Source organism: Chenopodium quinoa, unplaced genomic scaffold (assembly GCF_001683475.1).
Source record: "Chenopodium quinoa cultivar QQ74 unplaced genomic scaffold, ASM168347v1, whole genome shotgun sequence".
NCBI classification, from domain to species: Eukaryota; Viridiplantae; Streptophyta; class Magnoliopsida; order Caryophyllales; family Amaranthaceae; genus Chenopodium; species Chenopodium quinoa.
In genome coordinates, this window is record NW_018744874.1 from 2991159 (window position 1) to 3016141 (window position 24983).

The window sequence follows — 24983 nt, forward strand, 5'->3', positions numbered from 1 at the left end:
TGATTAATCATATAAAGGCAGTTAGGAGAGCAAAATTTGGTGGATATAACATTATAACCTGATAAACTATACGGAAAATTTTCATATACAACTCATAAATATAGGGCTTTCTACTTACAGATTTTCATCAGTCCAGGGAAAGATTCCCAGTACGAATTTTGCGCTGCTGATGCGTGATTTCTTTGGCTAATCTTAATTGAGATAATCCCATTTGTGCTTGTGCTTGTCCTTGTGTTTGTGCCTGGTTCCCAGTAAATGAAGGAACAAGTTTTGGCTGAAGCCATTTTTTTACAGCAAATCCATTGATTTTGATTTTGCCACTCGATTCAGATCCTTGATATGGTAGCCGTAATCTCCTAAATAAAGCTCCAATTGCTTGACTAAGCCTGCAATAAGAAATGACACAATGAATTGCTGTTAAGCATGTTTGTCTTTTTAATTTAGCCAAGTTGTGCCAGATCTACACAATTAAAATTGCATTAGAGTATTAACGATTGAGAATTAAAATCTAAACATTTTTTTAGAGCCTTTAGAGAATCCTGAAGCTTGCTTGGATAAAGTTTGTGCAAACAATATGGCAAAAAAAAAAAAAAAAATAAAATAAAAAAAAAAAAAAAGATCCTTTATATAAAATTGCATTTGGTGCGTCTTCACACTTTCCTCCAGCATAAATTTGTATTTCTCCTAAACAATGCAAATGCTTTCCTTGCAATAAATAATCTACAAAGTACAAACTACAGTGCATACCATAAACCTTGAGGCCACCATATAAGTAGTTCTCGTGATAGCTCAAACAGTCAAACGCAATCTCAATCTATATTCAGAAAACCCATTTAAGTGCTTAAAGCATGACTAACCTTGCAGAGAGATTGATTGTTTTTTCTCCTTTAGGACGTGTAATGTCTGTTGTCTCCACAGGCAGTGAAATAGTTATACTGGGTACCTTTGCACCTGCATAATTATTCAAATAAAGCGATCAAGGTCTTTTATGCATTCGGCAGTTACAACATATTTTGACTCGGACATTAATGCCATAGAATAGCAACTTTTCAGAGAGCTGTGGAGTGGACAAACTAATATGGTAATCTCTCTACGGAGGAAATTTCAACATTTATTGATCAGGCTCACTTCTGCAATTTTGGCAAGGCAATGCCAAGATAGCAGCTTCTAGAAAAAGCAAGGACCCCAATGGCTCATATTGGTAGAAGTCAATTTTGGGCAATTGACGAAAATGAGTTTTTGTCTAATAATAGGTGGAAAATCTGCGATATGAATGTCCATGTTAAATTTTTAATATATGTACACTGCCAAGAATGTGTACAATAATTCCTGTGCCACTCATACCCACTATATCAGGAAGTAACAAGGGATGTTGAGAATTATCAATAAATACAACAAGCTGAGGATTAAAATTGCATTACCATGACAATACATGGGAAATTCCATTCAAATATTCACACAATTTGTTTCCATTTGTCACTGTTCTAACTCCAACTGAGCCATAAACTCGTGTATACAGAAAGCAACTTCAGAAGATAGAATACTAGGGGGAAAAGAGACCTAAAATCCCTGCAACATACATCTATCAAATAGATATATCCCAACATGACTACAAATTATATGCAAAAAATTGCAGTTCAAGCAAATTACAAAAGATTGATGAAACACGGGTGAGAGAGAATTGGGATGAAAAGGACCATCATTAGGTGGCTGCTCAGAGCAATAGAACAAGTTCGACTGAAGATAAAAAAACTATACAAAGTATATAATAATTCAGAATCTACTAGGACATGCAGACCAAAAAAAAAAAAAAAAAAATAAATAAATAAAATAAAATTCTAAGATCACCAAGATAATAGACACAGCAGGGTTTCATGTAAAAGATAAAGAGGACAATTCAACTTGATGAAAATAGAAAGCATGCATCAATAATACATTAATAAGAAAAGATAAGCTTAATCATACCAGCAGCAAGACGATGCTTGAGTCCTTTTAAAACTGTTAGGATATATACCTGAGAGAATATGATGAACAAGAATTGATTAGCAGTCAGCATCGAATGAATGATATGCAAAAAGTAAACAGAATTGAGCAGCAATCCTAAAGTATTCCCTATTTCAATTATGTCAGGCAGCTAAAAGGATTCCATGATTCTGATATTAGTAATCTAGACTGAAAAGTACTTTAGTTTATATCTCTACTATTAAACAATGTGCTAGATATCTATACTGTAGAAATGTGTCTACTTGGGAACAAGACAACAACAGAAGCAGCATATATGAACATGTCTGGAGCTAGCAAAGAGATGGTGCAATTAATGAGCACCCCTGAAGAGAGAGGCAAGGACAGGTTGGATACCATACTATTCAATGAAAATTAAAGCCCCATGCATGATATAAATACCTTAAACACTGCAGTTTCATACCAAGACAAAAATAATGGATGAATGTTTCGGTTGATTTGGAATTTATCAAAGGATGAAGTATTATGGTTAACGAAAATTTGGGAAAATAATAATCAAAGACATGTTCAAATGCAGAACATGGGTGATTAATCATCATACTCTTAAACTGGGTCTACCACCAAAATAACAGGTGGCAACAGATCATATAACCACTTGGATTCAAAGAGCAATGAATAAATATATATGGACATTGTGTGTACTTAGCCAAGTTCATTTTGTGATCATGCTGGTCTTGAAACATGATAAAGGTTCCCTCAAAAAAAAAATTACAGATCCCAGTTGTCCAAAATGTAACCAATGCTAAGAAGGCAGAGGAGGGGGAGGGGAGGTGGGTGGCGGACTCACCTCTGCTACGTGAATGTTCAAATCTGTTGCATCAATTACAATGGGACTTTCTTTAAAGGAAGCACCAGGTACAATGCCAAGTGAAGCAGCTTCCTAAAAGAAAAAAAAAAGTCCAGATATCATCTTCAATGAGAGAAGAAGTATTAATGAAATTAGCATAAGATTAATCGGGCTGCACAAAATCTCTTCTAAGTTTGTTTGATGTAATTGAAAATTTTACAATAAGAAAGTGTAACCAATACCTTAGGCACGTGCGTTAGATGCATATCATATCATATGAAAAGACCATTATAACCAACTGACCCTAATACAGTAATACATAAAGATTCAAATAATGTGTATCATCACACGAGAGCTTATAAGCAAATTGTTATAATTAGTAAATAACCTGTTTCTCCTAGTGTATATCCTTTGTCGAAGACTGAACCTTTTATTTGTTGTGGAGGGGGGGGGGTTGAACTTGTATAGTTTGAAGGAAAAATATAAATTGAAGTGCTGCTACAATTCTAATCATGTTTAAAATATCAACAAAATCAATTCAGACACAAACATCATCCATGAAAGACCGCATGAGTCTACATGATGTAGTAGTGAAAAGATGGAAGGGTGAGTTAGTATACAGCTAACCTCAAACAACGAAAAAGAACGAGGGTCATATTCTGCAAAACCGTCTATCAATGGAAAGAGGCTTGCACTTCTTGATGTTTCTGCATTGATTCCCAAAGTCTCAATAAGCCTCTTCTTCAAGGATACATCTTTTGGTAGCTGTAAACATCCCAAAACTTGAGAAAGAATATCCATAGAAGGGACCAAACCAGATCCTATCATTTCACGGTAAATCATTAAAGCCAAGGATGCCCTGAAGACAACAGAAGAGAAAAAGGGGAAAACGTCTTAGACATAATATTTGTAATACTGCGTACAACATTTCAACGAGCATACATTAAAAAAGCCACACATATGTGAGCGTATGAAATATAACTAAGTAATCTTAGCCAAACGATTAAATGAGAACAGCCTAGATTTCCTCTTTACTAATATGTGCTCAAGACCGTGCCAATTCTGATTTAGAAGAAATCAAAGGAGCTAGAGTATGTATATTGATATTGAAGTGTGAATTCCTTTTACATCGTCAAGTTTGATAATCTAGTGTCATTTGAGGAAATTATTTAAGTGGCCTTTTTAAGTTTCTTAAAGCCTCCATCCAGGGTACAGTGGACCGACCAACCAAGGTAGACCCTCCATCTTCACTACTAGTTATGAGCTAGTAGCCCTAATCGCATGCCTAACACTCATATCCCAACCATCCCTCTTATTCGAATACTTTAGCTTTTAGGGGGGAAAAGGGTGGGGGGGGTCTTTCAGTTGCTGTAAGACTGCTTCTCTTTCAATATGTGGGAGAATGTGTACCAAAACTTAACTAATTTTTCAGTTCAATCATCCAAGTGACCTTATACCATGAGATATATACAAAAGAAGGTTAGTCCTCTTAATGAAAAAGAAGCAAATCTTAAACCAGATGTGCCCTGGAACTTTTACCAATGGTTAGTAAAAAACATCCTGAAGTGTCAAGTGTCCATTAGAAGAACCAATGCAGGTTAAGTCCTTTGAATGGAAAAAAAATGATTAAGATTTCTTAAACAGATGTGAACTGGAACTTTTCACCATTGGTTGGTTAAAAAAAAAATAACTGAAGTAGTTCCATTAGAGTATCCAGTGTAGGATTTCCCCCACCCCCCACAAATTTTAGCCACATAGCTCCAGTGAAGAAAAGTCGGCAAAGGAACTTGTTTCAGCCATATGTCACTTTGTTATGTCAAAATGAAGAAAAGTGATGACAATAAGCACACAACATAAATCAATCCATCAACATATAGAGGGCAGATGGAATACCATTTGCTGTCAATTTGCGGACGTCCAGACTTAAAAGATAAAACAGGCTCACCAATTGTAGAAGCCCTCTCATATCTCCGGTAGCACATTTCTGTAAGATGCATTGCAGCAACAGAAATCAATTACAAAGATATTTTTATGTTAAAAATAAATTAATATATTTAAAAAGATATTAGGAAAAATATAAAAAAGAAACACTCTGTAGCAAAAAGCTTTATAATATATAAAGACATATAAACCCATAAAACAAGAAGGGTAACAAGCAAGGCCTATAAAAATGACTAGATGAAGGTTTGATAATGTTTTTCGAACCAGAAACTGCATCATTGCCAAGAGCATAGTGAGGTTCTTAAACAACACAGTCATTCACTCAGAGCTTGGGGAGCACAAAAAATGATAATCAAATGCTTCAAAGTACATATCCTTAATATTGCAAGAAACTCAAACCTTTTACAAGAAACCACTTAAGATACTCAAGATAGAGTATTGATTTGCCAGAACATTTACAGTGTGTTTTGATGAAGAAAAGGGGAGGAAAAGAAGGGGAGGTAAGGGAGGAGGAGAAGAAAGGGAAAGGGAAGAGGGGGGGGGGGGGGAGAATGACGAGTTTCCCTTCCAATTCTCTCCATTGTTGGAGAGATCAATTTCTTACAATTTAATCCCTCCATTTCTCTCCCCTCCATTTCCCTTCCTTCCTAATTTGGTATCCAAATGAAAGATACTCCACCCCTCCATTTTCTTTCCCTCCATCTCCTTCAATCCAAATACACTGTTAAAAGAGAAAACACTTGTATGCATTTCACTTATATAAAGCATGAATAATACATTAGAATGGACCAAGGTGCTTGATCAAAGAAATTTTAAATGAGTTAATCAATAAATCTTTTGAACTTACTTATAAGACATTTACACATGATATGGCTGAAGGAAACACCGTCAGCTTTTGCTTGAGAAAATAGTGCAAGGCCTACTTCTAAATTATCCATTCTGCAAAGCACAAGAACCATCATAAACCCTTCTTTCAAGAATCTAGAAGCCTCTCAGGGGCTAGAATAAAGAACAAATGCATAAGATCTGAAGACAAATTTTCAGAGTTCATCAAAGCAGTAACTTTCTGTGTCTAGGGCCTTAAACAAAGGTTCCACCAAAAAATATAGTAATTCATTGGACATAAGAAAAGAGAAATTACTTTTCACTTGCCGCTATTAGAATGGAGTAAGTGATATTATTTGGCCTCAAGTTGAGTTTCTGCATTTCTGTCAGAACATCCAGAGCCTTCTGCATTTGGTCAGCATCACCTGCGTGGACAATTCCAGGGTCAATTTTATTGCAAAAGCCTCCACAAGCCTGATAATTTGTCAGGAACAAGTTTCAGTAATATGGCTTTTTATCCTTCCACATTGACGGTGTTTCATGTTAAGAGTTCATAAATTTGCTGGGTTCACCTTCTAATTGTTTCCTTAATCTTTACTGGAATTATAGAATAACAATCATACTAATCCCATTTTGAATTTTCCATAAGCCAATTTTATACACTAACTACTTGCAAGAAATTCTTTTTGCTTTGTAGTAAACAAACATGAGCAATCTATGGAGATTATGTTTCCTATATTTGCATAAACCATTTTGATACACTAAGTCTTTGTTGTTATTGTCAATCTGTTGTTATCAGTTTAACACTAGAGTTCCATATGAAATTTGCAATCTTGGTTTCATAGTTCATGGAAATCAGAAACTGGAAGAACATTAAATGTTTTGCTAAAGCTTTTCAACAAAACTGATGAGCAATGATTAAAATAAATGATACATCTTACAATTGCTCCCATTTTTCTGCTAGAGATACTAATGTCAAAGATATACATTGGCAAATGTGAATACTCAAAACAAGAGAACATTAGGAAATGTACCATATTGAACTTGAATTCACAACCCTAAGGCCTCAGCATTTTATATATTTATTACCCTTTAACAATAAATTTAGATACATCAAAAACAGTATATAGACAGAGTAACTTACAGAGTGCAGTAATTAAGGCATTTACAGTTGAAACTGTGGGTTTCATAATCATAGCTTTGATTTGCTCAAAAAGCTCGAGTGCCTTCTCCCAATTTTGGGTCTGAAATCAGTATTAGATATTAGGGTCATTATCATGACAAATTTTGCATCATATAGCATAGACCCTTTTTTTTTTTTTTTTTTTTTTTTGGAATGGGAACATAGACCTAGAATACAAAAACAAAGGGAACAAATAACATGGCAAAGTCAAATTTCAAGAAACTCATTTAGCCATCTGGCCGGAGCCATGATAGGATTTTTTTTTTTCCACTCATTCCATTGTGAACCAAATCCTACAAGCTATAGGCAGCGTGCAATGTAAAGTTTTTAAAAAAATATGTGAGTGAATAGGGCTTGGATTACTTAATTTAATTTTTTCGGTTAAATTTTTTCGTAACAATAACTAGTGTGTTTTTAGGATTTAAAATAAAAATTTGTCAGTTTCTTCTTGGGCATGGTCAGCTTCCCGTGTAAAATGCAATTCTATGCTACTATTAGTAGGTCAAGTCAATGGTTCAGTCAAATCACATATTTATGGGTTTGAAGTGCATTTTAAACTTACTATTCATGGGCTTCAAGATTTCAAGTCTATTCGTGGTTAGTCGGTTCAATATTTTACTATATCTATCTGCGAGTAATTTTGGTTTAACTTACAGCTCTGGGCAGGGGGCAGTTAGGCATATCAAATAGAGATACTTTGGTAAACCTGAACATTAGATTTAAAAAACTAAAAAAAATAATAATCAATTAAAGGCTATGATCCAACACACTAATCATCATCATCATCATCATCAACAACAACAACAACAGCAACAAAGCCTTAGTGTTCTAAATTTCTAATGCTCAAAGACCACTCACAAACTTTGCAATGCCGTATGATATATGTATACTGATTTTAACAGCTTGAAATGACCAGAATCAAATAAAAGTAAGAGATACATACATTGCTACAGGCCCCCATCAACGAGCTGTATGCAATAATTCCTGGATTCATCCCTTCAGTTCTTGCATCTTGCAGAACCTCGAAAGCAGCATCAAGGTTACCAGCATGCCCAGCAACATCTATTAAGGCACTAAAAAACATCTGCATGAAACATGAGAAGCTTGAGTGTATTAAGCAAATACATCAACAAAGACGAAAGGATTACTAACAGCACGAAAAGATGAATTTTCTATAATTGACTACTAACAAAGATGAATACTATGAATGACACACTAATCACCCTATGACAGCTCACTGAAAAGAATTATAGTACTCCCTGCATCCCCGAATAAAAGTATTATTTGTTCTTGCACACATTTTCAAGTAGGTAAAAAAGAAAAACGACCAAAAAAAAAATAGCAGAGTTTGGTTGATTTAAAGTGGGAAGAAGAAAAAAAAAAAGAGTTGAGGGTTTGGTTGATTAAAAAAAGAGTGATAGTGAGGTTTAATTGATTAAAAGTTAATAATGTAAGAGATTAAGGTAAAATGAGAGTTTTATTTAAGGATAAGGTTGTTGGGTGAAAAAGGACTTTTATTTGGGGAAGGATTATGAATTTCCTAGTAAAAATAGATAAATAAATAAAAATAATAAAAAAAGGGGGGCAACTGCTACATCTAAATTAGACATTAGATCCATTCAAAAAAAAATAGACATTAGATTGCCAAGCATTACCTCATCAGGGACCACACCCTTCCTTTTCATGTCAGCATATATGTTGCATGCAAAATCCCAATCACCAGTCTGACTGCAACTATTAGCAGCAATTGTGTAAAGCTCTGGAGAGCCTTTGATGTCGAATTGCTCCATCATAGCATATACTTCTTTCACTCGATCAACCTAGAAAATGCAGATTGTTATTGAGGGTTTTAAAATGATTGATTTGCATAGTAGTAAATAAGGACAATCACAGCAGGCCGATAACTTGAATGTAACACGGTTAAGAGACTCTTTACCTGACCAGCGCTTGTACAGGCTCTTATCAGAGCGCCAATAGTAAAGTGATCAGGGTCAATAGGCTGTAGTTCAGATCTCATTTCTGCCAGCACATCAAAAGCACGTTCCACTGCTTTAGACTGGCCACACGCAGTGATAAGTGCATTGAATACAACTCGATCTGGCTTCACATTCTACTGCATATAGGTATGCTATCAATTGGAGGTACTGAGGAAGCAATGCACAGACAGTCCAAAAAATAATCAAATTCATCTCCAAACATTCAATAACTACACACCTTAGACCTTAAAATCCCATACACACCAAAGGCTTTAGCTACTTGACCAGCTCTTGCACAACCATCAATAAGAGCTCCATACGTATGAAGATTTGGTTCCACACCAGCATTCACCATTTCATGAAAGACCTGATGAAGAATTTCCAGAGTGAATTTTAATATACTCAATATGAGAAAAGAAAAGACAACACTGCACACACACACACACACACGCGCACACACACACACACACACACACACACATTGCACAAAAGAATAATAATTTGGACAACCAACTGTAAGGAAAAACAAATTACCCACAAGAAAAGGAAGAAAGATCTGACAGACTAATTATACTAAAGAAGAGTAAGGCTGCTCAAAATACAAGGTACAACTCATTTTAATCCTAAAAAGCAACTTAAAAAGAATAATGATGAAGCAGACTCACTTCAAACATAGTGTCAACATTTCCACTTTTAGCACAGGTTGATATCAGAGTAGTGTAAAGTCTACAATCAGCTTTATATCCAGCCTTCTGAACCAGAAGCCAAGCATCAAAAGCTCCTACACACACAATCATAATTGGATCACAATAAAGTGGATCAAAAAAAATCAAGAAAAAACCTAAATAAGTTGCCATTTTTAGCTAGAGCTTACCCTCGGAATCTTGTGAAGCAGCACAAACAGACATAAGCATATTGAAAGTACTAAGAGTAGGATTTGGAATCAGCATGGTAAAACGGAAAGCTTCTTTAACAGCCTTTTGTCTTCGACAAAAATCAAAAAACTTAGCATGGTAAATCTGAAACCAAAGCATAAAAGATCAGAACCACAAAGAGAAAAAAAAAAAAAAAAAAAAAAAAAAAAGGATTTTTTTTTTATTATTTACTAATCTAAAATTGTAGAATAGAATCTTTCTGAGCATAAGTAAAAGAAAATGTGACTTTACTTTACTCATATCCAATATATCTTTGCTATCCATATCTTCAAGCAACTCTACACATTCTCTTAACCTGATAAATAGAATATGTTATCCAGGAAAAGATGGAGATAGAGAGAAGTATATAAGGTAGGCTACAGAAGAATCCAACAGAAAAGTGAGGTGGAGGCATTAAATGTTAATAGCCTCACCAAAACCTATGCATAATTCTATCTGTTAAAACCAGTATGTCACAAAATTAATGATTTTCAAAGTAAGCAAATTATTTGCCTCAACATCCAGCTATACGTGAAATCTCAAAACTTGGAAACAAAGCTTCTTAAAATCAATACCTGCCACTTTTCAGCAAGCGGTTGTAAGATCTCATATGCTTAGGTATAGTGTGTTGGCTATTAGCTTCAGGTGAAGTCGCATCAGGAGAATCAGAAACACTTCGGTGGTCATATAGCAAAGAACGGGCCCTTGTTTCTTTTCTTAGACTTCTTTTTACTTTCCGCAAGCCTTTTCCCTCATTAAAAGAGCCTCCTGCATGGGATGCGACAGGCCCGTGTCCTCTGATGCCTGGAAAAATCAAAGCCTAAAAAACAAGTCAGATACTGGATGCACAATCATGACACTCCAAGCCATATAGTAATGATACACAACTGATTGCTGATAATTAATCATATTCCAGAGATATATTCAGCATAACCTGCAGCTTGGAAAAAATCTTCTTGCAACATGTTAGGGGCAGAATTCCTCGTAGTCACAGGGAAGTTGTTTTTTACCAAATGAGATGCTTGAGTGGATGATCCATTTATTCCCAGCAAATGCTTTGGGTTGTCTGATGCAATTGAATTCTCATAAAACATGTACAGCTCATCTCTAACAGATCTTGTTCTTTCTTGATTGCTAGATTTTTGATGTTTGAAATCATCCTGATCGCGATTTTGTTCTATAAGATTTCTATCTTTTGTGAATGTGGTATCCACAAGTGCAATCACGGTATCCTTCATCTCATCAACATTAACAGGTGAATTAAGATTCAAATCAGTCTCCACTCCACAACTTACAGAGTCTGATTCTTCAGTTAAGTTGACAGGTGGTTGCAGAGATTCAGGAGATGCCTCTGGAACAGATAGCCCTATTTCTACAATCTTCTCCGAAAGTACAGAAGCTATGGCCCCTACATTCTGAAAATTAGAATCAAGAAAATCTGCTGATTCCGCATCAGATGTTTTCAAAGGTGTCAAAGAGGGATCTTCATAAGACAAATTGATCCTACCTTCATTTTCCTTTAAGGTGGTTTCTACAACTTCTGATAGTGAAGAATTTTTATCCTCAAAACTTTCCACGTCAAAGTATTCGGAAGATTCCTCTATAAGAGAGAGACCAATTTCCTCACTCTTCACTGAAAGTGCAGAAGCAATAGCCCCTAAATCATGAAAACTAGAATCAAGAAAATCTGCAGACTCAGCATCTGGTATATCTTTAGGTGTTGCAACATGATCCTGATTTGACAATTCAGTGCCACCCTCATTATCATTAATATTGGTTTCTTTGACTTCTGATAAAGAGTAACTTGGCTCCTTGACACTTTCTATCTGAAGATGTTGAGAAGATGTATGTGGAAGAGGCAGGTCTATTTCTCTCTTCTCCATAAGCGCAGAAGCAACAGCCCCTATTTCTTGAAATTTAGAATCAGCAAAATCTGTTTGTCCAATTGCAGTTGTATCTTCTGGTATTGATGAAGAACCTTTCCATGACAAATTGACCCTGCCCACATTATCCTCAGAGATGCTTTCTCCTGGTGATGGAAAATTTATCTCCTTCAAACTTCCCATCTGAAGATGTGCGGCATCTTTTGGACTATAAAACCCCACTTTTCTTGTACCTTTTTCTTTTTGGTTATACTCAGAAGATGGAACCTATAGAGCAGCAATGACAGGGAAATATCAGAAGTAATCATCCCTACTCCAATAAAGGGTATATATTAAATGAAAAAAAAAAAAAAAAAAGAGGGGGGGGGGGGGGGGTTACTATGAGGGATTACCAAAAACCACTAAAATACTATACCGCAGATTAGGAAAGAAATGTATACTCTGTAAATGAAATTTGTTTTCTGATCCTTAGGATGTTTACCAAAAAGGTCCTCAATTATAAATTCCAAGTTATCTAAAACAGTTATTACGTAGATTATAGGTTAAATTCAAATTCTACTTATCTATCATCTATTTCTATTGTGCACCAGAAAATAACTGAAATGACAAGAACAGGTGAAAAAGGAAAACCCTAGAGTCATGTTTACTAACAAAAAAAATAATATAAAATATATTTTCTTCATCGTCATACATCTTCCAATTATTTCAGTGGCTTTTGCACCCGTACAATCAACAATTTTCCTTCTTCCTCTTGTAATTGTTCCTACCTAAATAACCCTCCCACTCGGCTCTTACAGTGACTTCCCGGCCTTTTGTTCATCAATGTTCTTCTTCCCTGTCCAAAATTTGTCCATCTCAAATGAGAAGTCAAATTTTGTAGAGTTTGACCAATAAAAATCTAGTACTCATCCATTTTTGCTTTTGTAGCAGATTTTGGACATATCTTATGCATAGTATGCAAAAGATGCAACTAAGATTTTAGCTACTTATTAGCTATCAATTGATTTAAAAAGTAAAATAACAGGAAGTATGTAGAAAAAAAAAATTATTAATGAGTATAACCATATTGCCTCTTAAAGTCGATCATTCAATACTTCGTCCTTTTTTTTCAGATGAAACCCTTCTAAATTTACACAGGCAAATCACTTGAACGCAGGCAATCTTATGCCGAGAATCGAGAATTGCACAATCTCCTTCCAACAAACTACTAACTCAAAATGCCATCCATAAACTACTGCTTTCAAAATTGCGGCATAAAAACATACTTCAATGGCTACAATTCCAAGAATCTTATCCACTAATACCACAATTTACTTTAAAATTATTGTTTTTTCTATCTATGCTCCAACAAATTAAGACAATTACCCAATACAAGTTGAGTAATACACAAAACTACCATTATTTCAAAAATCACATCAACAATCATCCAAAAAATTACAAAATCTTACAGCAAAAAAATTGAGGAGAGAGAAAGACTGAAATCAAACCTTTCTCCTTTTGGAATAGTAAAAATTGGAGAAAACCACAGCGACGGCAGAAACCGTCATAGCGGCGACGATAACAGCAAGAATCGGAACCGAATTCAGCGAAGCGACGGGAACTTGAGTAGTATGAAAGCGAAGACGCTTGCATTTCCGACGAGAATTGAGCCTCAATTTTGGGGAAATTCCGAAGAAATCACTGCGAATTGATTGAATTCTGGAGATACATAAACAAACAGACGAAGAAGATGAAGATGATGAAGAAGACGAAGAAAATCGAGGAATTAGGGCTAGGGTTTGCGTGGTAGGAGAATAGAGAGCATCCATGAAAGATGAGGAGAGAGAAAATTGGAGAGATGAGGATGAAGATGATGAAGATGAAATGGAGGTTGAGAGTGAGGTAGTAGACTAGTTTTGGATGATGATGAATGAAGGAACTTTTTTTTATTTTTATTTTATTTTTTGGGTTATTGTGGTTTGCTGACGTGGCATTGTTAATGATTTTAGGACTAATCCCCAAAATGGTAGTTAGTTTAGTTGATGTTTTAGAAGTATTAGAACTTTTTGGGAATCCTTTGTGGCGCCAAACTTCTACAACTGTATTACGGAGTAAATTAATACCCCTATTAATCTCTCTACCAAAATATGTGAGAAAATATATTTTCATTTGATATTTAAATAAGCAACAATCATCCTTTACTGTAATCATTGAAAAAAAATATGGTAGAATGTACACCTGAACGTATATAACAACCTTTGGTGAAAATATGTGCATCACATTGACTAAAATGCATATCAATGCACAATTTTGATTATTTATACTTGGTTTTTTTTTTTTAATTTGTTTGTAAATTGGTAGTTGTATAAGTAAAATATTACTTAAAATACAGTAGAGTAATAGTTTATTTAAAAACTTAAAATATTAGGAATGCAAGAGGAGAAAAATAATACTTGTATAAAAAGGTAGAAATGAGGACAATGTGAAAAGAGAAATATAATTCAAAATGTAAAAAAAAAAACTCCAAAATAACATCGGCTATTCATTAGTGACAATATGGTAGATATAAGCAAACAAACTAGAAACTTCTGTAACATACTCAGTATATTTTCTTATTACACACGTTACAATATACAGGGAACATCATATCATAAATTATTACACACATATTACATATCCTTTACTTAACACAGTTCCTTTCTTATTACACACATTGCAATATACATAGGGTAACATAAAATAATCATATGTTACCAATACACCACACAAAATCACACTACATTATTCATATACAACTCCATAAAATATCTCTTACCTTTATTTAGCAGGGTCTTAGACATAAACGTAGTATTCTACTAAAATACATATCTTCTGAATCACTTCAATATTCATTAGCTTGACTACCTGCAACAGCATACACTTTCCTGCATCTCTGGAACTTGACTTGTTGAACCTGATCATAGCATAAGCAACAACAAATCTCTTCAGTAATTAAGTTTCGTCACTGCACAAAGGGTCATTATTAATTACATTCCTATCGAGTTTTTCTATAATAATAATGCAAGTAATATTACCTTGACAGCAGCCCGGCATTTCAATGGGCACCTCATCCTCGAGATTCAGGACATAAGAAACATTAATACACGGAACATGTTTTACTATAGGGTATTGAGACCATTCTTTTAAGTCCTTGGGGCTTTTCCTATCAAAGAATGAATATGGCATGTATGAAATCGCCAATTCTTTGAGGTTTTCAACGTGTTCCAAGCCATCTGGTAGCTTCTTTAGATTCAGACAACCATTGATCTTCAAGAGAGACAGATTAGGCATAGCTTCTTTTTCTACTGTCCAATCTTCTAAGCTCACCAGGCCTTTTAAAGTGAGGTACTCGAGCATTGGAAAATTCTTGTTAGAGCATTTCATAGTTTTCCCCACGTAAGAAGCATGCTTTAAACTAAGCTTCTTCAATGAAGACAGTTTCTCAAGGACTTCCATAGGATCAAACTGGAATTTGGTATTGTGGAGAGATAACCAGGTTAATTTTTCAGGAAATTTAATACCTGAAATTGGTTGCTCTACCTCCCCTTTCACCCATAATTTACGGAGCCTACAGCTTGCAAGTGTTTCAGAATATCCTTTCAATATTTGACCTTCAAGCTTGAGTGACACACGTTCAAGGTGTTTTAAGTTGGAGACCGGAGATAGGAGGGGCTTGATGCTGTCATCATTAGAAAGAAAAGCACAGGAGGCAAATCTTCGTAGGTTGGAAAGCTTTTCGACATCTTTTGCTCTACAGTTGTTGCTGAAGTTTGAGAGTGTCTCTAAGCTTTTTAAACCCTCAAGTTGGAGATAAGCTGCTTTGTGGCGGAGGTTGAATAATTTTGAAGGCAAGTACAGATGAAGCAGCCGCTCCAACTTACACAACACATCCGGTATTTTCACATGAACAAATGAAAGAACACGCAAATCAAGGGTTTGTAAACACCTTAAATTCTTGATTGTTGAAGGCAACTTGGAAACCAAACTACCTCTTAAGCTCAAGTACCTAAGGTGAATCAAGAATCCAACTTCATCTGGTAAGCTGTGCATTTCAATATTTTCGATATCAAGGACTCTCAACAATCTGTAATGCTTAAATGCTTTGCTCAGAACTGACTCATTTAACTGTATCAGTACATCATCACTTGATAGTGTATTGAAGAATAACAAAGACCTTATGTGCTTAGCTTTTTCGTAATCTTCGGGAAGTTTCTCAGACGACTTGCCACTATAGTAAATGGCCAGGCGACGAAATTTTTTCTTCTCCAATTTTGAAGCTTCACGGGACTTGGAAGATTTACCTTCGGCTTGATTCTCTTCAGAGCCGACTTTAACTATACTAAGCAAATTTCCTTGTGTTGCTTTCTCAATGCATAATTCACGCATAATATCATGGACAAAAAATGTTTTTACCTTTCCAGTTAAGCCCCTGGAGCCAACCTGCACAAGCGACCTTTCTACCAACTCAGCCAAGCATTTTTCAGCAACATCTTCGAGCGTGTCTTCTGAAATTTCATCATTGCTAGAGGAAACAAGACCTTCTGCCTCCCACAGCCGAATAATTTTCTTTGCCGGTATCTCCAGATTTGTCGGAAAATAACCCAAATATAGGAAGCTCGGTTTGAGCTGAAATGGAAGGTCATAGTAGCTCAATTCTTGTATTAGTTTCCACCTTGGTACCTGGTGGTGAATCTCGGCGTAGGAGCTGATATGCTGTTCCACGTCTGTCCAATTCTTCAGTGACTTCTTTGTCGCTAATACTCCTCCGAGCATAGAAATTAACAACGGAAGGCCATCGCAGAATTTGAGAAGTTTTTCCATAATGCTGTCTTTGTCGGGAATTTTTTGTTCTGACGAGGAATCCTTCTGTATCTCAAGATCTTTTTGTCCTGACGAGAAATCAAACAGTTGAAGAAATAGTAAGGTTCAGGCAGCAGAAGCTAAAACGTTAACAATTTATAACTAACAGAAATATGAAATCAGTCTAGGATGGCTGTGGGTGCACCAAAACCCTATACTCCAAGAAAAGTTCATAATTTATACGATTTAAAAATTCTACATATCCTACAAATTCTAGAAAGCATTACAGTTCTAGTTCTACAAAATGAACTTCTGGTACCTATTATCTCATCATCTAGTTTTAATTTCAAATGTAATTGACAAACAGGGTAAAGAATTCATCCCGAGGATTCCAATTTAATCACCTAAACTAGGAAACTTAAAAGTGAACCCCCAAAAAAAAAAAAAACACACACACACACACACTCACAGAAATAATATAGGTGAAACATGGTTGGAGGCTTGAAGCTCATAAGTAGATAAACTCAATTGAACAGACAAACTTAATTGGGAAAAATGAAAAAGGAAAGTGAGAAAATTAAATTATGACAGGAAATTTTAGTTGTTTGTATAGGTCATCTGCTTGTTTGAGTCTTTTGTTTGTAATGACTGATTAAAAGGATGTTTGACAGTATTAAATATTAATTGTAGGCTCCATGTAAAAAAAAATAAAAAATAAAAAAATAAAAAATAAAAAATAACCAACATTTGGTAAAGCAGCCACAAAGCAAGTGATAAAATGTTGCTCCAGTCTTGTTTTGCACATTGTCCGAAAAGTCGAACAAAGTTATTCAAAGCAACTCCAAACATATTTTGAGTTTATACCACATGAAATAGCCTGTCAAAAAGTCATATAGAAACAAGGAGATTGAGGTTCATACCAGATATACCACATAAATTGTCTTTGAGTATCTCTTTTAGGAGCTCCTTGCTCTTAGTCTCATCCAAGCATTTCAAGTAATAAATATTGGCACCTGGATGTACATGTCTTGCCACTTCTTCTAGCTGATTTGTGATTAATAACTTGCATTGAAAATCAGGGCTTGCAGATGGAAAGGATTTCTTCAAACTATCCCAGACCTCACTTCCCCAAAGGCCATCTAGCACAACAAAACATTTGTATTTACGCAGAACCTTGCAGAGCTCAACCTCTAGCTCAGTATCAGCCATCTGAGATATCTGTTCCTTTGATTTGAAGGTAAGGGTGCTTAGAAGGTCTTGCTGAACAGCTGAGCTCTGGCATGGATAAGGAACATAAGCCCAGGCAAAGGCCTCAAAGTGTCTCCTGATTCTTTCGTCTTGAAAAATTTTCTTAGCCAAAAAGGTCTTTCCAACACCAGCAACTCCACATATGGACACAACTCTGCATTTTTTCTTTGTCTCCCTTACCAACTCATTTACCACTTTATCCAAATCATTTTCCCGGTCAATGAATTTCTCTTCAGTACGACTGGTGAAATTAGTCCTGTGTCTCGATATCCAAGAGGATGAGCTTTCTCCCGTCTTAAGATTGATACCATAAGTTTGCAGCTTAGTGGTCAGGGAAGAGATCTGCTGCGTCAAAGAGTCAATTTTAGATCCGATCTGATGAAGTGATATACATTTCCACAAAAAAGCTGTATGTTTTTTCATGCGGCCCACAATGTCTCTTCTCCTTGTGCTCTGAAAATTGACGTCGATGAGAAATTTCTCGATTGTGTCTTCAGCTTCATAGGCAAATTCTCTGATCCGAGAACCCACCTCCGGGCCATGGCATTGTCATATTTGGTTGCATCTGCCTCACTCAGAAAGCAATGCATCCAATCAAGTTCATCTCGTAGCTCTTTCACCTTGGATTCCACCTTGGATAAGTATGTTGCTTCCTCAATAACCAATTTTCCAAGCCACTGTGCAGCTGATTGGATATCAGCCATCCTAGCTTTAAGTTGGTCACATCAGAGTTTTATAAGTGCTACTTATTCAAAAAATAAATAAAATAAACTAATACGCAGTACTATAATTCTAAAGGTGTTTGGCAGTCCTAATAAAAGTAGTGAACTAGTGATCAATAGAAAAACAGAGGAACAAAACACCATCTATTACGCTATTGTAGAACTTAGCTGGTTGTGTTTAATTCAATAATAACATGAAGTTCTCCATGAAAATCAGTAAAATGGATTGTTCAGAAGTTAGAAAGTCATTTAATATCTCCAATATACATGAATTCATAAAAGTAGGTACCAATGGTATATTAGCCATTAGGAAAGCCTTTTCTTTTTTTTTTTTTTTTTTGGGAAACATATTAGGAAAGCAATTAATTGATGGAAAAAAGATCTTGTTATCAAAAAGGTGCATAATTCTAGGAGATCTTGGGATCAAATCTCACCCCACCCTTGGGGCTCTCTAAACACCAAAAAAAAAAAAAAAAAAAAAAAAAAAGAAGGAGAAGCATAATTCCTTTTGAGCATTATAATTCATGCTAATGAGATAAACATATTTAGAGCTGCCATTATTTTTTTTCATTTATTATTTTGTATTCTTAGTTACAGCACATACTTCATATAGTGCATCATATCATATTTGCCTCTGTATAAATTTGCCATTACTTAAAAGTACATTATTACTTATTACTTATTAGACAACCTTTTCTTCGTGTGATCGCCCCTAGCGTACCTATCTATATACATGTAAATAAAAAGACTAATTAGCTTGGACTATTCTCGTTTTTTAAGTGCAACAGTTTTGACTTTTTTCATTTAGTTGAAAAGAAAAGGACTCATCACATTTTATTATTTTTCTCGCATATTATAGATCTCACCTTTTTTTTCGTATTTCTATGAAAACAATTTTAAAAGTTACACCCCCGCCAGCAAAAGTAACGATCTCCACAACCCGCTAACATCAACAATAAAACATTATCATCAAATACTTTAATAATTTGGGATCAGCTAACATAAATCGTCATAAAGAATCATCAGAAAAGTAATGAAGCATAAAAAAAATCATTTGACATAAATCCACAACCCACACCCACTAACACCAATATTAAAATATATTACCCCACTACTAAATTTCACAAAATAATATACTCCTTCCAAGACTACATCTCATATTAATCTTCTTTCGATTGACTTTTCTTTTTCTATCTCTATACAAACTTGCATATTCCTATTCATAAATTCAGTGGATATTTCCTATTATCATGCAAAAAGTAAGGTAGTAATTAAGGCTGACATGAAACGAAAGCAAATAAAAGCTTCATACTATAGATTCTAATCATATATTCATATGGATGTGCAATCTTACCCGGCACTAATCTTGGAATGACTAGTTCAGATGTTGAAGTAGCTTAGATCCTTTGCTACTGGGTCATTTTTACAATACACGAAGAACAGTAAGCTCGCAGTAATGTTGTTTTTTAATCTTTTGGAGTTATATAGTAGAACATAAAAAAAAAAGTATTAACTTGGAATTAAAAACACCAATATTGTACCAGATTTATATATTGGAGAAAAACAGAACCTTCCTTTCCTCTCATAGTAAGAAACCCATGATGCCAAAACACCAAAAAGTAATGTTCTCTCTTCTTTTTTCTTTTTTTTTAATAATACTAAGCTAAGCAAAGAATTAAATACAGTACCACTATGTAAGAAAACACACTGTCCGCAACTCCACACCATCCAGTATACTGGACGTCCATAGCATAATCGCGCTTGATAGTATGATTTGAACTAAGGCTCTGTTTGGCTCATCTATCTTATTTGTATGGATAAAAAATATATGAACTTAACTGAAATTCTTTTGTCTAAACATACCCTAATATTGTTAAAACTACTCATACAAATAGATACAGATACAAAGGTAATTACAGTTTTCTTATTTGAGAATACATGCTTCGTATCATTTTCACAGTTACCGGCTTATTAGTAAAGTTAAGCATTTAGAATCAGTAAACAGAGTAAATACCAAGGATATGATACCAGCAGGACCTTATACCTTACCCCAGTTAACTTCTTTGCCGATGTAAACGTGTTTTCAAAGTCATTCAAACTGATTTCCGCAAACAAAAGTTTGGAAAAGGAGTAAATATTCTTTATTTTGTAAAGTACCAAGTATTAGAGAAGGATGATATATATTTAGATAAATTAGTGTCATCTTGGATCACATTTTCTAAACATTTCACCCAAAGTACTGAAATACTCCATACTCCTTGACCGTTAATTTTATATGAAGTATTATTGTACAGAAACTAATGCCTAATCCATTCAGTTAACTAGCTAAGAAAATCGAAGAAATTAAAGCACAATCCAAAAATCAAGGCTCAAAACACACTGAGATTTTTCTATTAACACGACAAACATTTTCAGTTGGTCATTGTTAACTTACATATAAGCATTCAAAGCATATCAGAAAATTTATAAGTAAAATAATCACTATAGTACTAAATTTAGTAATTTACAAACCAAACAGTCAAAATTGTCGTAAACTCTTCAACTTGGATTAATAGGTACTTCGATGATAAAAATGGAGGAGATATCAAATGCTTACATATCAGTACTAGCAACTTAGCAAGTAGCCTATTGATATAAATGAGTGGACTACTTACTACAAAGTACTTCGATATATTTATATAGCTAACATAGGGGCGAGGCTCTAGGCAGCTCGGTGTTGTACTTAAAAGAACAATATATAATACTAACTCCACTTGATCAAGACAAAATCTGAAAGAACTACATCCCAAATATGAAGCCTCTTTCTCCTTCCCAACCCCATGCGCTCTGCTCCCGCATTCACTACCAAATTCAAAATTGCCAAGAAATCAAGAAGACAAACTAAGTGACCTAGGCCTCCAAAGGGCTGGCAGCTCAGATATTTCTAGTCAGAATTTGATGAATCATGGGTTTCACTTTGTCGCACACTTCTGGTATGCCCCTGAGACCGAGAAGACTTTACAGATGATTCACCCTCAAAGATGATAGCCTGATACTTAGCCAATCTCTCCTCCAATTCGTCTGTGCTAAAATCATCCTTGCCACCAAGCTCATCGAAACCAACCTAAAATTAACAAAAAATATTATAAACTTGCAAGAGTTGTTGCAAGGGATGGTAGGATTCAGATAAATACCATATAGTTTTCAACTTTGGCATTCTTAATAATAGCAAGGGTTGGAAGGACAACAATCTTCAGCTTTTCGGCTAAGAATGGACTTTTCTCAGCCTGAATTTTTACAAAGCGAGTCTCAATATGCTGCTTTGCCAAAATACTCAAGTGCTTGTCCACTACCTACACATGACATAGACATATATCAGTGAAGTACTCCCACTACTATGCAACTCCAAAATTCTTTCCCTGATAGTACGAAGTATATCCTTCTCAGTATCTCTTCTGCAATTCATGACATCCTCAAATCAAAGAATTCTTTTAAAGGATTGCATCTTTGACTCCATTAGTCCTAAATGCATCAATAACAATAAATTACTAGGATCTTTTCTCCCCCAGTTCCTAAACGTCGAATCAAATGAGAGATTACAAGCTCACAAAGGCACAAGGAACCCAAAGTGATGTTTGAAAGTGTACAGCACTACAGCCGTTGGAAGAAAGTCTGACTCCCTCAAAAGAATCATATGCCTGTCTTCGAGTGATGTACAGTGTGTACCTTATTTAATTAACTTAAGGAAAAACCATAATATCTACAGTCAAGCCTCTGACAGTCTGACCTAAGATACAGACAGCAGCAAATCTATTATCAAAGGCTGTTCTGTTTTCAATCCCTCCTAACTTCATCAAAAGACAAAATAAATCAGGAACTCTTTCACATGTACCATGCCTGAGAGAAGCTCAAAACATACGCCCACTGGAAGAGATCTAAACAAATTGTATGCTGGGTTTCCGCAAAATTCAAATTAAAAATAACTACACAAGCCACAAAGAACAAACAGATGAACCAGAATATAGAACTTTCAGAAGTTGACCCTAAGTTTGAGAATTTAGCCACTTTCGAGGTAGTCTATTCATTCCCTCCAAAAATCAAAAATAACAAACTAAAACTTGGCCTTATATATCATGGTCAACTTACGGGCTGCTACCATTATCCAACCACAATTACCATGTAGCTACACTACTAACCTTAACAACATAAACATGCAAATTTCTCATTAATTCCTCAACATCCTAAATTCCACTAAATTTTAGAAAACTTGGCCGAGTTCATAAAAAATTGCAACTGTTAACAGTTTCAAGCTTCTTACCAACTTTGCCAACAACAAATTAAAAATCTGTGCCCCATATTCAGTTTATTCAATATTCACTGCTTCACATACCTAATTTGTAAACTACTACTGCATTTGACATGGAAAAAAGACTTAAAAGAGTATGCACTAACAGGTTAGATATGACTACTCCTAAAAAATGGCCTTGTTAATAAGAAAATCATATTTTTAAAAAAATTCCCCTAATCAGCCTAGGCAAGAAATCCATACCAATAGGAAATAGCCATGCTAATACCATGAAAGACCTAAGTTAGTAAGCACGGACTCAGAGAGTCGAGAAAAAATCAATAATATTAGAGCTATCTATTTACAAACTTCATTTTCCTCAAAAAAAAATTACAAACTTCATCAATCCAGAAATGTAGAGTACCAATTGCTATTTAATTTCCACAATCATAGGCAGAGATAAGATCAGACCCCCTGATTTCTATATCGATGGAGTGAAACTTCCAACAGATTTTCACCAATGTAATGCCGAAATTTAAGCTCTTGTAAAACTACATCAGAATAATCTTCTCAGTGTCTTCTTTGAGATTTCTAAATTTAATACTCTAGTTCCCAAAAATAGATGACTGTTCAGTTGTCTCCCCACTTTAATGACCAAGCAAAGAGATAAGTTGCTCTACTCTTCCCTCAATGTTAACAAATAGCAGCGGATCAACCAAGCCTTTTTAGATTTAGACCTCATCATCTACAACTCCAATAATTTTCCCCGACTCAAATATTCGACTAATCCCCCGAAATGCAGGAATAACCAAGCTATAATTATGGTACATTTAAGTGATTTTCCAAGAAATCAATATAAACACCACCCGTCAAGTTGTTTTCCACTATACTCTTTACTTCGTATTAAATAGGCTAAATATTATGAAAACCAGATCTACTTCCTTCTTCCATGACATCCAAAATTCCAAACAACCGCAATTCTTCAGCTCTATACAATCAAAGGTTACAATTTTCCTTCTACATCACCATACTCAAATAGTCAATTTAATTCAAAAAATGTGCATAATAACCTCATCAAACAGAAAATTTCACCCTTAATTAAACCCTCAATCTCTATTTTCTAGGCTAATTTTCCTCTACATCAAACAAATATTAGATCTAATATACTTCCATAAACATAGCATCCTAATAAATTAATAAAAAAAAATTAAAAATCAAATGATAATAGTTTACCTTACAAGGCCAATTCTCGCGATAGAAATGGCAAACGACGCGTTCACTGGCTTTAACAACAGAGAAGAAATCCTTTTCAGACGGAATCTCAGAATACTCGCCATGGCCAAGAGAGATCCAACGGCTACGCTTCTCCGCCATTTTCTTCATCTGTTGAATCCTCTTCTCTCTCAACACTTCGATATCGTCGCTTTCAAGGCGATCTAAGGCTGCGATTTCATCATCAATCTTTTCCTCCATTGCTTTCGCCACTGTTAGAACTTGCTTCTCCAAAATCTGCAGATATTTGATTAATTTTCTTAGAATAGTGATGAATTTGATTCATAGATTTGAGAAATTGAGGATGAATTTGACGTACCTGTTGAACGTTAGGGTTTTCCATTTTGATTTATCGATCGATTTGTCTGGAAAATTGGGATTACGCCGGGAATTGTAGAAAGAAGGTTTTTTTGTTTCTGGAAATTGGGAGAAATGAAGAGAGAAAAATTAGGTGCGGTAGTAGAAGTCTAGAAGATAGATTTCTCACTTGCTCACTCTCAATTGACTCGGCGCTAAAGCCCTTTTGAATTCGTTTGAGAGGCGTTAAAAACCAATTCGATTTGACTTACTCCATAATTGAAAAGTAACTTGATTTATAACATAACTTGTATGAGCATATTAATTATAACTTGAATTAGACTTGATTTAAGGGTCTGTTCTCATTGACTGAAGTGAACTGAGATGAAATGAACAGAACTGAGCTGAATTGAACTGAACTGCTGAACTGAATTAAACTAAACTGAACTGAATTTCAACGTATGAGAACAGGCCCTAACTAGATCCAACTAAACTCGACTCAATCATCTAAGTAGACACCTCCACATAAAAAGGAGAGCACCTTCTCGACAAGTCGAAGTTTTGACTTGGTAGGGTTTTTTTTTTCTTTAAATTGATTTTTTTCTTTAGATGACCTATGATAATTTTTTTTTCTTCTTTGTTTTATAAATCCATGTTACCCAATATGAGTAACAAAATATGTTACTCGTACTCAAGAGGTACTCTTGTCTTTTCATATCTACCATTCTACTTTCTCTCTCCTTACTCCTCGTTTTACCTCAACCATCACAACCACCACCATCATCACTTTCGTCGTGGCTGAACTTGACCTATCTACGAAAATTAAGCTCA

At 35.0% G+C, this 24983-nt stretch overlaps 2 protein-coding genes and 1 pseudogene across 2 annotated transcripts; all 3 read right to left on the reverse strand.

Annotated features, from left to right (window-relative positions):
• Nucleotides 1-26: 26 nt before the first annotated feature.
• Nucleotides 27-13339, reverse strand: LOC110705220 (pentatricopeptide repeat-containing protein MRL1, chloroplastic-like). Its single transcript, XM_021883078.1, has 19 exons — nt 13019-13339; nt 10583-11798; nt 10224-10452; nt 9901-9964; nt 9609-9753; nt 9400-9515; nt 8973-9101; nt 8695-8868; nt 8414-8578; nt 7702-7842; nt 6720-6819; nt 5892-6000; nt 5598-5689; nt 4703-4793; nt 3437-3668; nt 2810-2902; nt 1966-2014; nt 858-951; nt 27-386 (listed from the first exon to the last, which is right to left on the reverse strand). Exons 1-19 carry the CDS (start codon nt 13337-13339, stop codon nt 128-130), a joined length of 3819 nt encoding a protein of 1272 aa, XP_021738770.1. The 3' UTR covers nt 27-127.
• Nucleotides 13340-13367: 28 nt separating this feature from the next.
• Nucleotides 13368-20600, reverse strand: LOC110705223 (annotated as a pseudogene).
• Nucleotides 20601-20843: 243 nt separating this feature from the next.
• Nucleotides 20844-24407, reverse strand: LOC110705222 (thioredoxin domain-containing protein 9 homolog). Its single transcript, XM_021883080.1, has 4 exons — nt 24175-24407; nt 23817-24092; nt 21493-21651; nt 20844-21422 (listed from the first exon to the last, which is right to left on the reverse strand). The coding sequence occupies exons 1-4, from the start codon at nt 24196-24198 to the stop codon at nt 21243-21245; spliced, it is 639 nt and encodes a 212-aa protein (XP_021738772.1). The 5' UTR covers nt 24199-24407; the 3' UTR covers nt 20844-21242.
• Nucleotides 24408-24983: the final 576 nt, after the last annotated feature.